At 38.6% G+C, this 17,742-nt stretch overlaps 1 protein-coding gene across 19 annotated transcripts in view; it reads left to right on the top strand.

The window, feature by feature from the left end:
• The window catches only part of LOC307155720 (adhesion G protein-coupled receptor L3), a 324,537-nt gene that overhangs the window by 262,141 nt on the left and 44,654 nt on the right, over positions 1-17,742 (top strand). For all 19 annotated transcript variants that reach the window (XM_079866593.1, XM_079866603.1, XM_079866601.1 and 16 more), the window contains 4 exons: positions 11,014-11,223; positions 12,285-12,505; positions 12,755-12,821; positions 12,939-13,030. In XM_079866593.1, the coding sequence (XP_079722719.1) occupies positions 11,014-11,223; positions 12,285-12,505; positions 12,755-12,821; positions 12,939-13,030 (590 nt within the window). The remainder of the gene's footprint in view (positions 1-11,013; positions 11,224-12,284; positions 12,506-12,754; positions 12,822-12,938; positions 13,031-17,742) is intronic.

The following is a 17,742-nucleotide window of genomic DNA, read 5'->3' as shown; positions in this document are numbered from 1 at the left end:
TGAAAATGAGGGGAAAAAAATACATTTTGACAGATGAAACAATGGCCTCGCTCAGTGGCCCTGTGGGGCACCGTCGTCAGTAACGACTCTCTCGAGAGGGGAGTAGATCGCTGACAGACGTTTTGATTAGAATGTGAGAAGGGAAAACTGCAGGCCTACTTCAGGTCCTGCTGTTTAGAATAAAGTCTACCGACTCATTTACATTGTGTGAGTCACATCAGGAAGTAGCCGTCAATGAATGGTGCAATTCGAGACACCCATTTAGGGCAGTGACACGCCCACAGCAGAAATGGACACACCCCCTCCTGGCTTAAACACACCCACACTTGTGCATGAGCAGTCATATTGGACATGATAAATAAAACTATTAGGTGTGTTCAACTTCATGCAGTGCTGTGCAGACCGATCGGCGTCTAACTTGAAGCAGTGCATGCCGGTTAGAAATTTTGTCCAACGTGAGACAACGCCGACAACCTGTCACTGTGACGTATGGATTCAAAGTACTGTGAGAGTGATTCGAGAGTATACGACTGACCCCAGCCGGCGCACGGTTGCACAAGTTCTGATGACGATACAGTTGTTCTGCGATTGGCCGGATTCAATAATGACAATGATGACGTGTGTTTCGTGTTTATTCTAAAATCTTCAGTTACCCTAATGCTCACAAATCTGTGTATTTATAACAGTAAAAGCTCTTTTCATGTAACCATAATATTATATTGTGTCATGTTTATCAAAATAAAACCCACTCTATTGGTATTTAAATAGTATAGGCTTCTATTAAACTTTATTACTGTACAGATGGCACTGTATTTAGCTGTACATGAAAAGTGTTTCTGTTGCTTCATGAAAACGTCTGAAACGTCTGTGTATTTAACAAATATTCCATCTAATCCACTTCATCTGTGATAAAGTACGCAAACACTGTGTGAGCATCACTATAGAAAGCAGAAAGTGTCCATTTTCAATTTCGCCCCCGACTGCAAGCGGCGACTCTCGACGATTGGTCTGCGCAGCGGCGCATGAAGTTGAACACACCTAATAATATCTTTTTTGATCATGGAATAATGAATAAAGCTGAAATAAAATATGAATGTTAAATGAAAAACTTAAAACATTAATAAAGTAAATGTAGCCATGGTCACATCAGGGGTTAGTTACATTCACTACAGTCTTGAACACACCTATATTTTGCTTAGCCACACCCACTGTACATATTTGTTTTGTGGGCGTGTCTTCTTTTAGTTCAGAGCCTGTTCTGTGTAGTGGATAGATTTATGGATTTATTTATAAATACATAATTAACTAGGGTAAATAACCCTCCAGTGCTTTTGTATTGACAGATAAAAATGTCACACTGCCTGAACTGTCAGGAAAAAACAAAAAAAAAAATAAAATAATAATAATTAAAAATGTTGCCTCAGCAACTAACTGAAATTAATTTAAGTTGAAGTACTAAAATCACTAAAGCTAAAATGAAAATAAACTCAATAGAAATAATTAAAATAAACAAAACCTAAAAAATGACAAAAACGCATAATTAAATATTAAAATTAACTAATCTTGTAAAAATAAATCTGCAATTTGTCACACTGCCTAAACTGCCATACTGCATTTTTTCAGAGAAAAAATAATAAATAAACAAATACATTAATGTTGCGTTGACTGTTAACTGAATTCAAATTAATTTAGGTTGAAGTACAAAAATTACTAAAACTAAGTCTGAAATGAAAATAAATTAAAGCTAAATAGAAATTGTATTTCAAATAAACAAAAACTTACAACAAAAAAATACTAAACATATTTTATAAAAATGTTGTACTTTTTGTCTCACCGCCTGAACTGCCAAACGGCATTGCACAGGACTGTTGTCCAGATCAAGCACCAAAATTTTCAAAAAGACTTTATTCTACAGCATAACTTTTAAGCCACAGCAGGCGTAGACACACTCACAAAATCGTATTCAGTATAACCTTATAAATGGGTTTCATTCAGTCATGCATTTATCCATCTGTCCCCTCCGTTTCACCCTCTTATTGTTGGTGAACGAGAGAGAGATTTTGTGTGTAAATCCTCACAGGTGAGTGTTTTGTTGTTGCCATGGCTGCAGCAGTGCCAGTGATAGCGAGTGGTGTAGTAATGGACACATTGAGACCACTGGAGTGGCATAGTGATGCAGTGATGCTGAGTCTGGGGACAATGTCAGGCAATTGTCATCCAACCTTCAATCTTAAAGGAGGGCCGCTGGTCGTCATGGATATCTCATGCTCTCATCACAGAGGTGTGTGTGGAATATGACAGAATTATGACTCATTGGATTGAGAAAACGAGAACTGTTCGAATTCTGACACTGACTGCTGCATAGCTGAAATGCGTGCGTGAATGTGTTCTTAATGAGGCTTTGCACAGATGTGTGCTCGTGTTTACTGTTCTGAAGGCCTTTTATGAAAGGCCGCGTGTCACTGATGCATTCAACTCATTCATTCTGCTCCGAATCTAAAGCAAAAGTAACATTCCTCCAGATGTACAGCTGTCGACAGATGAAATTCTTCCTCCTACTACTTTTTACATGACTATAGCTCCAGAGTTTGAGAAGTATGGGGGCGGTAAGATATGTTAATGTTTTTGAAAGAAGTCTCTTATATGTTCACCAAGGCATTATGTATTTGATCAAAAGTACAGTAAAATCAGTAATATTGGGAAATATTATTGCATTCTATAATAACTGTTTTTATTTGAATATATTGTAAAATGTAATTTATTCCTGTGATGCAAAGCTGAATTTTCAGCATCATTACACCAGTCTTCAGTGTCACATGATCCTTCAGAAATCATTCTAATATGATGATTTGCTGCTCAAGAAACATTTCTAACAGTTGTGCCGCTTCATATTTGCGTGCTTTTTTTCAGGATTCTTTGATAATAAAACTATTTTGTAACATTATAAATGCCTTTACTGACACTTTGGATCAATTTAATGCATCCTTGCTGAATAAATACATTAATTTCTTTAAGAAAAATTCGTACTTTATCGCACTTTGAACACTGGCTAAAACATTATATCGAGTCAATTTGTTAATATTAGTTCGTATTAGTAATCTTTACACTAACGACACAGCAGGTCATGTGATCTCAACATGGACGACTTTCTTCATGTACAATAAAATGTGGCAACACTTTTACAGTGTTCTTGTTTCACGTTACAAATAGTTACTATAGCATGTGGTAGATTTCTCCCTAAACCTAACTATGTACCTGGAACCTTATTACCTGCGTCTACAGTCGACACTTAATAAATATATCTGGGGCGTCTACAATCGACACCCAATAATCTTTAAACTCTAGCTCTTGCGTCTACAGTCGACAACTGGCCGAGTTCCTTACCCTAACTTGTTCCCCTAACTAGCTTTCTTTCCTAAACTACTTGCTGCGCAGCAATACTAAACAAACAGACTTCAGCAAATGTCCTTTATTGATGCTTTAATCACACCTGGGGGATCTCCCCCAAGAAGAAGCACGGCCGGAGGATCTCAGACAAATCCCATTGAGAATCCCACCAGCGAACACAAATACAACAGTTTTTATAGAATAAGGGGTATGGCAAAAATGACATGAAACATTACCTAATTTCCCCACAGTTTGATTGGTTCTTCAAAGACAAGTTTCAAGTTTAGACATCTGTCTAGTTTCATTTCCCATATTTGTTATTTTTACACTCACACATCCAAAGTCACAAGTTTTCGCCAAAAAGGGGAAACATTTAAAATTATATGAATGTTGTTCCTGCAAGAAAAACAAATGTTAGTTATGATTAATTAAAAAATCCATCACAACAATAACTATATCATGCCTAATTACGTGCAACTAACCCTAAAACAAACCCCAATCCTAACCCTATGGAAAGTATATGTTGTTAATTGATATTGCTCAGTACTTAAATGTATAATTACACTGTAACAAGGACACCTTAAAAAAAAGGGTGTCATTGTTACAGTATAATTATATATTTAAGTACTGAGTAATATGAATTAATAACATGTACTTACTATAGGGTTAGGGTAGGATTAGGATTTGGTTGAGGATTAGTTAATTTACTGTTATTATTATGGTAAGTACATCCAACATTATGTAACAAGGACACTGTAAAATAAAGTGTTGCCAAATAAAGTATAACCTAACATGTTTTTCTAGATGACTGAAGTTATCTAATTTTAATTAAATTTATATAAGTGTTTTATTATTATTTTATCATTATTTCTCTGTGTATATATATTTTTTTTTTTAAATTGGCAAATGAGTACACCATCGGAACATGTTTAAACTGTTTAACATGTCAATACATAGGGACACGTGATTGTGTGATGGAACCAGTGAATTGCTGGGGGTTGTTAATAATGTTTTAACTGGTTAATTGATTCACCGATTTGTGGAAACTTCTCAGCACTAGACATAACAGCTCTGTTGTTGAACTGGTGTGTTTTCTGACCGACGTGAACTGATGCTGACGGGATATAAATCTACCAGATCTTGAATCTGGAAGTACACACACACACACACACATTCACTGATCTCTTTTCCATTTTGTACTGGTGTGTTTGATGGAGACCAGAGCGCAATTAATCACACACCTGCTCCATCACCTCTCTCTCTCTCTCTGTGTGTGTGTGTGTGTGTGTATGTGTGTGTGTATTTCATGATTGTTCATCTGTGTCTCTGTGCTAGAGCTGGGTGATATATCTGTTATTATTTTGTTGACAATAAACTTAATCAATATTGTGATGAAAAATGTGCTTTTTAATTGCTTTTAAGCTTGGTGAAGATCGCAACAGTATACCTCTTCTTGCTCCTTCTTTTATTATCATTTCTGATGATTGAAATTTGAAAAAAAAATTTTTGTTGTTGTTCACAAGTCAGTTTAATGCATACTGCCCATTTATTTGAATCAATTCAAAACTCTGATCAGAATAATCTCTCCGAAATGTTCATGGAACTCTCCATGTGGCATTTTCTGATATATAAATGGTTTAAGTAAAAACTTGATTACTACTAAATATATTGTTAATGTTGTGCATATTGTGAGTCCTTTGTTTATTGAAAAACAGAACAGAAAGCTTTGCTTGAATATTTGTAACTATATTCAGTATGTACTTGACAATGGTTTCTTTTTTGAAAACAACAACAACAACAACAACATTTTAAGGCATTTCAGAGCAGAAAAATTAAGACATTTAGATGTATATAACAAATATTTGTAAGGTTTAGTCTTGGCCTCAAACAAAAAATGCTAAAGAAGTAGGAAAAATAAACTTAGTGTACAATAATCTACAGCAATATTACTTTAGTATTATTTGTATACTTTTATATTATTTATTAATATTTTGATATAGGTTTCATTTTAATACTTTCATTGTAAGTTTTTAAGCCATTTCAGAGCAAAAACATAGAAATTGAGATTTATAAACAAAATGTTCTGTTTAGGCTTATCCCAAACAGATAAAAATGGCTAAAATAGTGAGAAAAAATAATCTTAAAGGTGCTCTAAGCGATGCCGGGAGACGTAACTTCTTGTTGACATTCGAATTGTTGTCAAACAAAACGGAGGCTAGCTAGACCCTCCCTCCTCCTCATCCCGTCTCCAAAAGTTAAGTTTTACTGATACTTCATTCAATGTGTAATGTCGCCAAGTTAGATATGCTTTTATATATTGCAGAACAGAATGCAGAAAAAGAGAAACATTATCTTAAAATCGTTTCGCCACCTGAGGTTATAACTATAGCTTCCATACAAGGACGCAATAATAGCATGATAATGTTAGCTTCGCGTTTCCCAGTGAGCATAAACAACGGCGGCGTCGTAAACAAATTTAGTCAAAGTTGTCAATAGCCTATAAATGAACATTCAAATTCATAACAAACAGTGGGTGAAAACAATCGTTCACACACATTGTCGCCCTACTGTGAATTTGCTTGACCATGTACAATAGAGATTGATCGCTAGCTGCTAGAAACATAACGCTATGTTGTATTCACCAAAGTTAACGCTGACTGCATAGTTCTAGCTAATTACATTCTTGTGTTGGTTTGGTGAACATGAACGTCTCTTTAGAAATAAAAATGGATTTACCCACCTGTTCTGCAAAAACAGAGCAACTGAATGTTGGATTGGGATCCCTTCTGCCGGCGGAGTTCTCGCCACCTTTCAAAGGTTTTTCCGATGTAAATTCGGTACTTCGCGCGTTCTTTATCCTTGTCCCTCTTCTTTGCAATTTGTTCATCGGAACGTCGTCTCTTTGGTCGTGTGTCGGCCATAATTCAAACTTCCCTCTTCATGCTTCTCTCTCCTCCACACCCCCTTCATGTGTACGCGCACTAACCCCCCAAACCCCACCCTCAAATTCTTCTTATTGGTTATTGGCTGTAACACTGTTTATTATGTTTCGTGGTGCGGGTGAGCCCAGTTTGTTTTTGTTGCCGTTTGTGGAGCCTGTGGTGTCTAGAGAGGCCGCGTTTTTTTACAGTGTGTTCAGGGGACAGGCAGCTAGCGGATAGTGAGGAGATGTCTGCTGTATTTGACAAAAAATGTTTTGGCCTAAAAAACGCGTGGCATCGCTTAGAGCACCTTTAATATAAACGACTTTCTGCTGCAATGTTATTTTAGTATTATTTTTATACTTTTTTTATACCTCAAAAAATAGCGAACTACATTTGTCTTCCTCATTTTAAAATTTTCAGTTTTCATAATGATTCATTATACATATGAAGTCTTACTCTTTACATGTGCATGTGTGTGAGTGTGTATGTGTGTGTTTATAGACACATAGATTTACTTTAGCTCAGCGTTGACTCTATAAAGTCTGAGGCCTCACTGTGGATTCTGCTGAGCAGGCTTGAGCTGTTGATTTACTTACAACACTGACACACACACACACACACACACATACTGTGTGTTGAATGTAGAGGAGATATAGCGCTCAAGGGTGAGTGGGCCTCAGGAAGAGTGATGTGTTATGTGCTCAACGGTCCTCTGGGGCACACACAGAGACACACACACACACAGGCACATTTAAGCTATGTACTGTTACCTATGCAGCGCTCATAAATATTAATGTGCTGTGTTCTTCAGAAGTGCTGACATCCGGTCTTCCAGACTCAAAGTCTTCTGGGATGCGTCCCATATCAGCTGTGCTCTTTTCCCCTGCCTGTGCGGCCTCCGTAGGGACCCTACAGAGGGAGTACAGTGGGGAATCAATGACGGCCGTCTGCAGGATCTGAGAGCTTTAACTGTGGCACGCTAATAAATCAAACTTACTGTCACACGGTTACTGCCTTAAAGAACAACAGATAAAAATACACAATAGATGTGGTTTGTGCAGGGTTATTAACAGTGTTAGAAGCTACTTTGCAACTGTGTGGAGATACTTATGTTTTGTTGTTGTTGTTGTTTGTTTTTAAAGGTAGTTAGTTATTAAGATAAAGTAGCTAATTACATTTGTCTGTTGGAAAAGGTTCACGGTCAGTGTAATGAGCTAGATGGCCCTATATGTATGGATGGATGGATGGATGCGTGTGGATGGATCGATGGCTGAATGAATAGATGGGTTCCTAGAACATACCAGGGTTTGAATTTTGGTGCATGATTGCGGGTATTGCGCATAATTTTAATCATTCCCGCAGGTCTCCCACTTATAATGCGGGCAATTCCCGCAAACATTGATTCACTTTAGCATGTAGGTTGTATTAGTAAATTAATCCACACAGATTATAAAATCAAATGAGTTTTTTTTAAAACTATCTGCGAGACGCAATTTTACAAATAGCGTGAGTGTTCAGCGGTACTGCGTCTTCTCTCTCTGCACAAGGCAAGCGTCAAACGCGTTGCAGGCGGCAAAACTACACGCTCGCGTTTAGGAGTCTAAATGCGTTTAGAATTTTGTCTTGTTTTCCATTAATAACATCTAAACAGTATCTTATGATAAAATAAACTTATTATGAAAATTATGAGCAAACAAGTAATCCCCCCCCCCCACACACACACATACATACACTAGGGGTGTCAAAATTGATCGTTTCTACGATGCATCGCGTTGCAGACGAGGACGATTCGGTATCGGTTCAGTAATAGACCATAACCATAATAGATTATAATGTACGGACTTTTCTGACGTCATTTGTCGCGTACGTGCATTGTGGCGGAAGCATGGCAGAGGGAGGCGAGACGCGAGTGCGAGAATATTAAAAATGCTCCAACTACTTTAAAAGCCGACATCTGGGCACGTTTCAACCTGGTAAGCACGACCTGCAGAAGACACGCGCTGTGTGCGCTCATGTCACACACAAATAGAATATGCAGGAGGTAGCCTAATACCACTAACTTCATAAACCACGTTAGCCGTTTTCACCCCGAGCTGTTAACGCCTGGCAGAGTCAGAGAGATGCGCGGATGAGCTCCAACGCCGAATCCGCAGCCAAAAATAAACAGTCCCAATAATATTCTCTGATTTAAGTATCCGCACCCGATGGTCAAATTACAATTATTCTGTGTTGTTACGCGTGATTATAAATGGATGATCGTCACCTTCAACAGCGGACTCGGCGACGGTTGATGCGCGCATCTTTAATGGTAACAGAATAGCCTACTCTGATTAATGAGCGCTGCTTTTAAATGAATTTTTTTTTTTAAACAAAATTTATTTGACAGGTTTTCCTTTTCTTAATGGCATAAACAAGCTTTACTCCCTTGAAACTTTAACTGGAATGTCACTGTTTCTGTCACTGCGACTTCCCAAGCACACACACACGCGCGCACACATCACTTTTGAAGAGAAATTTAAAATTGAGGATGCGGTGCATCGCGATGCATTGTGATATCGAATTGAACTGAATCGATGACATGATAATCGTAATCGAACCGAACCGTGAGACCAGTGTAGGTTCACACCCCTAACATACACACACACAAAAAGTAACTATCAATGAGCAATACATTTGTTACAGTATTTATTAATCTTTGTTTCTGTTAAGCTTCACCAGCGCGCCGACGCACTGAATTGTTCTGTGTTTAAATAGTTCAAAGTTACTATTAGATTTAATGTTACTACCTTGACAAACTAGACATCATTAAAAAGATATAAGATTCATGTTTCAGTATTTGACCACTATTTTATTCTGAGAAACTTATAGTGACAGTTATGCCTGTGTTTTCAATACACACTGGCAGCCTGAGGGCGCCCTATGCACATTTAGTCCATATGTGACCCTGGACCACAAAACCAGTCTTATGTGTAAATTTTTTTAAATTGAGATTTATACACCATCTGAAAGCTGAATACATAATCTTTCCATTGACGTATGGTTTGTTAGGATAGGACAATATTTGGTCAAGATACAACTATTTGAAAATCTGGAATCTGAGGGTACAGAAAAATCGAAATATTGAGAAAACCGCCTTTAAAGTTGTCCATTTCTATTGGCGATAGTGCTGCATCCATTCACAAAAATAAATGTTTTATATATTTAAGGTGGGAAATTTACTAAATATCTTCATGGAACATGATCTTTACTTAATATCCTAATGATTTTTAGCATAAAAGAAAAATCTATAATTTTGACCCATACAATGTTTTGTTGGCTATTGCCACAAATATACCCGTGCAACATAAGACTGGTTTTGTGATCCAGGGTCACATATATGGAACACATGAAGAAGAGCCAAGTCATGTAACATTCCAGGAACTCCCTGACATAAACAGAGATTGCTGTAAATTGCAGATAAAGATGTTTTGGAGACAATGCTAAGCTAACATGCTACCTTGCTCAAAGATGCACCTGCCACCTAGCTGTTATTTTTATGAAAATTTTTAAATAGGAATGCTTACTGAAATGTTTCTTTTTTCAAGAAGGGCATTTGATACAGTTTCAGATGTGAAGTGAGAACTTTGATAAAAGAAATTAGGGATTGAAACAGTGTGAATAGCCAGTCGTTAGTAATTATAATGCAGACAAAAGAAAAGCATATTTAGAGCCATAACCAGGCTGGAGAGGTGTGAATGTGTGTAGGAGAGACTGAGACTGAATGGGGCTAGTTTGCACCACAAAACAATAGAGACAATAGACTGAATAGATGCTTAGAAGATGATGACAAACATCAGTTGCATTTTAGAGTCTAATCAAAATAAAGTCATATGACACGATCTTTAGAAACATTTAATTAAATACAGAGTTTTAGACTTATCATCTTCAGATTTTAAACATAACATGGTCATGTGGCTTTAGCTGCAGTGCATTTCTAGATTGATACAGTGCCAACTTCAAAATTATTTTCATGAAGATATTTCATAAAAATAAATGTCTAATAACTTTACAAAATTTTGAAGCTATTTATAACAATTTTGTTCATTATGACAATAATTAATTCTAAATTTACAATAAAATGCCAAGTGTCAGCTTTCAAATGAGACCATAGTTGTGCTTTTAGTGCAAAGGGTTGATGAACTGTATCTGTTTTAGTTAGGGTATGCCATTTCTGGGCATTTTTCACCTGGCTAACAGGTTAATAAAAATCCAGCTGTTCATTGATTCAAATTAGTACATTTGATGTTAATAATGTATTAGTAAATGTTGAAATTAACATGAATTAAGATTAATAAATGATGTTAATTCTTAGTTCATGTTAACTAAAATAGTTAACTAATGTTAAGCTTATTGTAAGGTGTTACCATAATTTGTAATAGTTTAAGTTACAGTTTTAGTTAGTTTTAGTAAATGTTCTGCAGATAATATACTTTTTTTTTTTTTTTGTGCAAAATTATGAACTGCCCATCCTGGTGTAAATGTCTGAAATCATTGCTCTGATGTGCTCTCATACTTTGTATCAGACACTTTGATGGTGTCACTGTGTATCTGCTGCTGTGCTTGAGTCCTGTAATTGCTGCTTGCAGCGATATTTTTATATTCAGTTGTAATGTTCATGTTCAAAGGAATGTGAAAACATTCTAATCTCTGTCTCTCCCTGTAGACGACAGACCCTGTGCATGATCTGTTGCTGGACGTCATCACGTGGGTGGGCATCCTGCTGTCTCTGGTCTGTCTGCTCGTCTGCATCTTCACCTTCTGCTTCTTCCGTGGCCTCCAGAGCGACAGGAACACCATTCACAAGAACCTCTGCATCTCGCTCTTCATCGCTGAAACGCTCTTCCTCACCGGCATCAACCGCGCAGACCAGCCTGTATGACAAACATACAAACACATAAATCATCTTTTCATTGTATTTGTATTATTTATTTATTTTAATCACGTAAAAATCCTACTTTTTTAAGTACTGTTCTCTCTGTACCGTGTAACTGGGAAGATCGCATATTTGGACATGGGAGGCCCTATTTTAATGATCTAAGCGCATGGTCTATAGCGCACAGTGCAAGTGCACCTAGTCCGAATCCACTTTTGCTAGTTTAACGTCGGGAAAAATGGTCGGCGCACCCAGCACATGGTCTAAAGGGTTGTCTCTATACTCTTAATGAGTAATGGGTGTGTTTTGGGCGTAACGTGCAATAAACCAATCAGAGTCTCATCTTCCATTTGCTTTAAAAATGGATTCGCTATTTACATGGCGGAATTTGCAAGCGAAAAAACTGAACGCTTCTCTGGCGAGGAAACGGATCTGCTTGTGCACAAGGTTAAAGCGTGCAAGCAGACCATCTACGAGACAAACTGTACGTGCGTTGTAGACCCGCCTATAGACGCATATTACTAATGCGCTCTTTAAATAACCAAAAAAATATTGCGCCATTGACTTTAGACCAGGTTTCCGTTGGTCAATGGCGCAGTCTATTTAAGTTTCCTCAAAGTAGCAACGCGCTAACAATGCGCCTGAACACACCTCGTTTTCAGACCAGCACGCCCATGGGCGAACAGATGGGCCCAAATCCATTTGCTATTTAAACAACGTGGCGCAAGACGTGAAAATGATAACTGCGTCGGGCTGAAACTAGCAAAAAGCACTTTTGTGCCGGGTGTATGATAGGGCCCGGGATGTTTAAATTGGCTGACTCCATGTTTTTATTAGTTCATGAGATGGTGAAATAGCACAAGCGTGTGTGTCATAAAGATTTAATGTGAGAGTGTTCAGTGTGTGTGACTCGAATGCAGTAACATCATACATGATTCATAATCTTTAAACCCTATTATTTAACATTTTTCAAATATCTGAGCAGGTTTGCGAGGTCATTGAACAGTATCCATCAATATCCACGACACACACCCTCACAAGACCTTTTGTGTGCATTTCAGATTGTCTGTGCTGTCTTTGCGGCACTACTGCATTTCTTCTTCCTGTCTGCGTTCACGTGGATGTTTCTGGAAGGCGTTCAGCTCTACATCATGCTGGTGGAGGTGTTTGAGAGCGAGCATTCACGCAGGAGATATTTTTACCTGGCCGGATATGGCATTCCTGCCCTCATTGTGGCCGTTTCTGCTGCAGTGGATTACCGCAGTTACGGGACAGACAGAGTGTGAGTCTCACACACACACACTCAAATGATCTGAATGAGTCTGAATGAGTGTGTGGGTGGTCACAGGAGGGTTTAAGTTTAGTCTAATGATGCGGAAATTAAAGTCTGAATAATTGAAAGAACTCTCATGTATCAGCCAAAAGACACAAGAACCTCTGAGACAATCTGCGGGACTACTTTTTGTGTGTGTGTGTGTGTGTGTGTGTGTAACTTTGAAACTTGAGTGACGTCTCTTTCTCGCATTTTCAGGTGCTGGTTGCGGTTGGATACTTATTTCATCTGGAGTTTTATAGGCCCCGCCACACTCATCATCATGGTAACCAGCTCTTATGCTCTCTAAAAACTACATTCAAAACATTCATGTTCAATGTTGCACACTCTAGTGCTCTCACGTGTAAACCCTCAACCAATCCTGTGCTTCTGTTCTTCCTAGCTGAATGTAATCTTCCTGGGAATCGCTCTGTACAAGATGTTCCACCACACTGCCATCCTGAAGCCAGATTCTGGTTGTCTTGACAACATCAAGTAAGCCTGACAGTGAGGCGTTGAGCCTGTGGGATTGGCTCTTTGGAGGGAGGAGCCTTTGATGGGTGGGGCCTGTGGTGCGTGGAGTCTGAAAGGTCGATCTTGCAGAGGGGTGGAGCTAGTCGTAGATTTGGTCTATGAGGGGAGTGGCATCTGGTTCTTTGGGGATGAGCCTTTGAAAGGGTAGGCCTGTGGTTGGTGGAGTCTGTGAGATGAATGTACAGTATATGAAGGGTGGAGCTTGTGGTAGGTGTGGTCTTTGGGAAGGGACCTTTAAAAGGTAAGGCCTGCGGTGGGTGAAATCTTTGAGAGGTGAGGGGTGGAGCCTGAGGGACGGGCTCTTTGAAGGGAGGAGTCTTTTAAAGGTGGGGCCTGTTGTGCGTGAAGTCCTTGCACACTGAGTCCGAAGTTCATGCACGTTAAAAAAAAATACGACCTCATGTTGTGTCAATTACGTTTACAAACTTTCGTCTGTCATAAAAAAAATCGGATCGGGGGCCTGTACCATGAAGCCGGATTAGGTGGCTAGCCAGCTATGTTTCAGCTTAGTTTCCGCCAACCCTGGGTTTTAGGTACTATGAAAGTAGCTCGGCTTTAATCGGTGTTCGTTGCCATGGTATCTTACGCTGCACGGCTAACCTGCTCCGGGGCAGGTTATGTTCTGGATTCAAGATTTCAGACTGAAGTTCGACCAATCAGCTGTGAGCAAAGAAACATATAGGTGACGTAACTTATTCCAAGTGTCTGTTGCAATGGCTTCACCTTTTCTTCCAAATCCGGTGGACATTTCAGCGCAAATTGTTTGACGAGCACTTCGTAGAGAAAGAGTTTATAGCCTGACAAAATCCCCTTGCCTTAACTGATAGTTACTTGTATGGAAGATACAGATTTTCCGCGGAAGGAAATTCTTATCTTTGCGAACTTCTTGAGCCGCACATAAAGAATTTAACACGTCGAATTCATGCACTTACTGTACCGCAAATTGTATTGCGTTGCGGTTTTTTTTTTTTTTTTTTTTTTTGCAAGTGGTAGTGCTACATTCTTGCACGGTGGGTGACGCACAGAAGCTAGGGGGAAACACGGTTTGTCAAACCATTCGCAAGGTGGTCCTCGCTCTGCAGGAGTGAAAAGTTTCATTAATAGTGTTCCCCGGACATTTATCGACCATGTCCATAAAAGAGGGCTTTTATAAAATTGCCAGTAAGATATATTGATAGGGTGACATCACATGAACACTTTTTTTAAGCAAATTTCACAAGTGTACTATACAATATAATACATGTTAAGAATTATTTTGAATCTTTTTTTTTTATTATTCTTCTGTTAATCTTATGATAGGATTCCCAAGTCATTGCAACATGTATGCAGTCTATTGCTCCAATCTCCACTGCTCTAGGGGAACATGAGGCAGATTATGTTAATAGGAAGTCCTATCACAACCATAATGTTCAGGTAGAGATGATGTGAATATGTGAGATGATTATTTTCTGTGAGATGAATCTTTAAATTAATAGTAACATTAACAAATATAACAATGATTTAATAAACATTTCATCTGCAGACGACTTGTGGTCATGAACATATATGATCAAGTTTGGATGCCAAATGGCCTGGCTCCATGCAGTGCTTGTCTCAAATTTTCCGTGAGTCTGTGTTGTGTCAGCACTTTGAGGAAAGCAAGTTAAATTTGGTACAGTAAAAAACACTGTTAATTTGAACTGAGATAGAAAAACCTACACAATAACCCCCTATCATGACCCTCAGACAGGGCCACAGCACCGCTTCAATGTGGCCCTCAGTAAAACCAGAGTGAAGATAGAGATGACCTTTGGCATCCTAAATGCACGTTTCAATGGTGTTCGGCCCTTAAGAGTCACCAGAGCGGGCATCACAGATAGTGGCTGCATGTGCCATTCTGCACAATATAGCCACCAGTAGAAAGGAGCGAGAAACACCACAAAACCAGCTTCTCCCCGATGAAACTGACCCGATCACACTTTACCACCCAGCTGGTGCAGATGTAGATGCAATCACCATACAATATTACACTTAATAAAAGCACATTGAAACTGCAGATAGGTCTCAAACTGTTTTATTGGTTTTGTGGGATGGGAGGGAGAAAGAGAGCAAGAGAAAGTTGCATTAATAAATATTCATACTAAAGTGTTACTTGGTTAAATAAGTTATACTATATATATATATATATATATATATATATATATATATATATATATATATATATATATATAAAACTATATACATACTGAGATCAGTTTTATCTAGCTGTTTGATTTTGTTTGGAGCCTCCTCAGCTCACAGTCAGCTCCTTTAGTGTGCAGTCTAGTTCAAGTCTCCTTTAGTGTGCAGTCTAGTTCGAGACTCCTTTAGTGTGCAGTCTAGTTCGAGACTCCTTTAGTGGACAGTCTAGTTCAAGACTCCTTTAGTGTGCAGTCTAGTTCGAGTCTCCTTTTGTACAGGGCCCTGACTGAGTCTGTTTCCTGAAACATAATTCCACCACAAACATGATCATTACAAGTTTTCTGGAGGCTCATCAAAATCACAAAAAGTTCCTTGACTTCCTACAAACACAGGACTGACTGTAATTTATGTCAAGGATTTTAAATCCTTACACATTTTTTCTGGAGCCCATTGAGGTAGAGGCCTCAGTTTCTGGGGCAGGTTGTGAAAAATCCTACAATAAAAGAGATGTGTAAGGGCCAGTCCCTTTTTTATGCCACACATTCAAATGTTTGCCACAATAAAAAGCCCAGTGCATTCACCTCAGCAACTGTCTGAGAACACACAGACACAGTGTCTTCATTTCCTCCACCCTAATAAATAAAAATAGGCCAATGTAAAGCATAACTGTTGAAAAGCAGGTTATGTTTGGTAATTCTGTCTGCTGCATACTGACCTCTGTGTGGGAGACTGTGTGTATGTGTGCTGGCTTCAACAGGGACACTGTATTTCCCTCTACTGCAGAACATACAGTCAGCCATATTTACAACTTAAAAAAGTAGTAATGTATTGCACACGTACCCAGTGTTACTTGCTTAGAGGAGCCAGCACCAGGGTCAGATTGTACAGCACCTGTAATCCCATCCATAATCGTCCGTCCCTTATTGCTACTCAGAGCCAACTCCTCCGCCAGTGTATTCTGGTTTTCTGAATTTAATTCTTTATTTCTGTTTTCTGCAAACAAGTGTTTGTGATAAAATGTTCACAAAAGTAATAAAAGGTTGTGGTAAATACTCACCACTTTGAATTATATTTTTATATTTTGTCTTTATCTGCTGCCAAGAACATTTGGAGTTGGGGTTGCATCTAAAAATCAATGAATATTAATTTTTCTTAGTACCGGTACATGCACATTTTTATATATTATAAAAATAGGCTATAGGCTATATTACACGTATAGGCTACACATACATACATAATTTTACATAAATATAGAACGTTTGTTTAACTTACACATTAACAATAAGCAATCTTTCTCCAACAGTCTTCTCTTGCTTTGGCCGCAGAGACCGTATTGTTTCGAGCTTGAAATACATATTTAAATTCATCGTAATTATGAATGATTATCTCTTACTCCTCCGCGGAAAAATCGCGACCCGCGATTGGTTGTTCAGTGTCGACGTCACTCTTTTATGTGCACGCGCGCGTGGAGTAATCATAGCTTGAGGATCAAAGCCTGAGTTGACAGAGAAAGTTGATGAGCTGCATCATGGTACCAATAAAGCCTGATTGCATCGGTTTGGTTTTGTCAACTCAAAACTTATCCTGTAACCCCGAGTTTGTTCAACTACCTTCATGGTACAGGCCCCGGGTTAGATTGAGAGGTGTTTTGACAATTCAGAGCCACCGAATGACGAATACAAAAAAGCGCATTCACAAATTTCGGACCTCTAGAGAGTTGAAATTATAAGAGAGGTCGAGTTTGTGGGTGGACTTGATGAGGGATGGAGCCAGCAGTAGGACTGTTTGAAAAGGAGCCTGAAAAGCAGGGCTATGGGCCTAGGCATTGGCGTTATTATTAACGTTAATATTAACCTGTAGGGGCTTTCGCACCGGATGAACCTTTTCATAGTTCCTAGAACTATTGGCGGAAGTACCCGGATTTTGGCGTGTTCGCACCGTAGGAACTAGGAATGATTTTAGTTATAGGAACTCCTTTTGGAGGAACTAATTTAGCTCCTACTTCAGAGTAGGGTCTAAACTAGGGATGTCCCGATCAGGTTTTTTTGCCCTCGAGTCCGAGTCCGAGTCATTTGATTTTGAGTATCTGCCGATACCGAGTCCCGATCCGATACTTAATACATAAAAAAAGAATAAAGAAGAGCGAAAAAACAGATCCAGGATGTTCCTTATTTTTTATTTAATTCACCTTATTTTAACATTCAACAACTCTGTTAACAAACAGAGCACTTCTGTGAGGTAGCTTGAACAATCAAGTAATAAATAAATTCTTCACTTTTGGACTTTAGTGCAACAGTAAATATAAAAAAGTCTAATATATAAACAAATAGCGCCTCAACTTAAAATACCCGGCAGGCATGTAAACAAATAAAAAATAAAAGTGTCACAGTGTTTGCAAAGCCAGTAATGTGCTTTTAGGAACTGCACTCCTAACTCTTACACCGGTTTCACACTGCACTGTTAGCAGAGCGTGCAGTGCGTATTTTTTTCGCCGCCCATGTTACCAGATTAAA

The sequence above is a fragment of the Squalius cephalus genome (genome assembly GCF_949319135.1).
Source record: "Squalius cephalus genome assembly, chromosome: 3".
Classification (NCBI taxonomy): Eukaryota; Metazoa; Chordata; class Actinopteri; order Cypriniformes; family Leuciscidae; genus Squalius; species Squalius cephalus.
The sequence above is the reverse complement of the archived record's forward strand: the minus strand, read 5'-3'. Positions and strand labels throughout refer to the sequence as shown.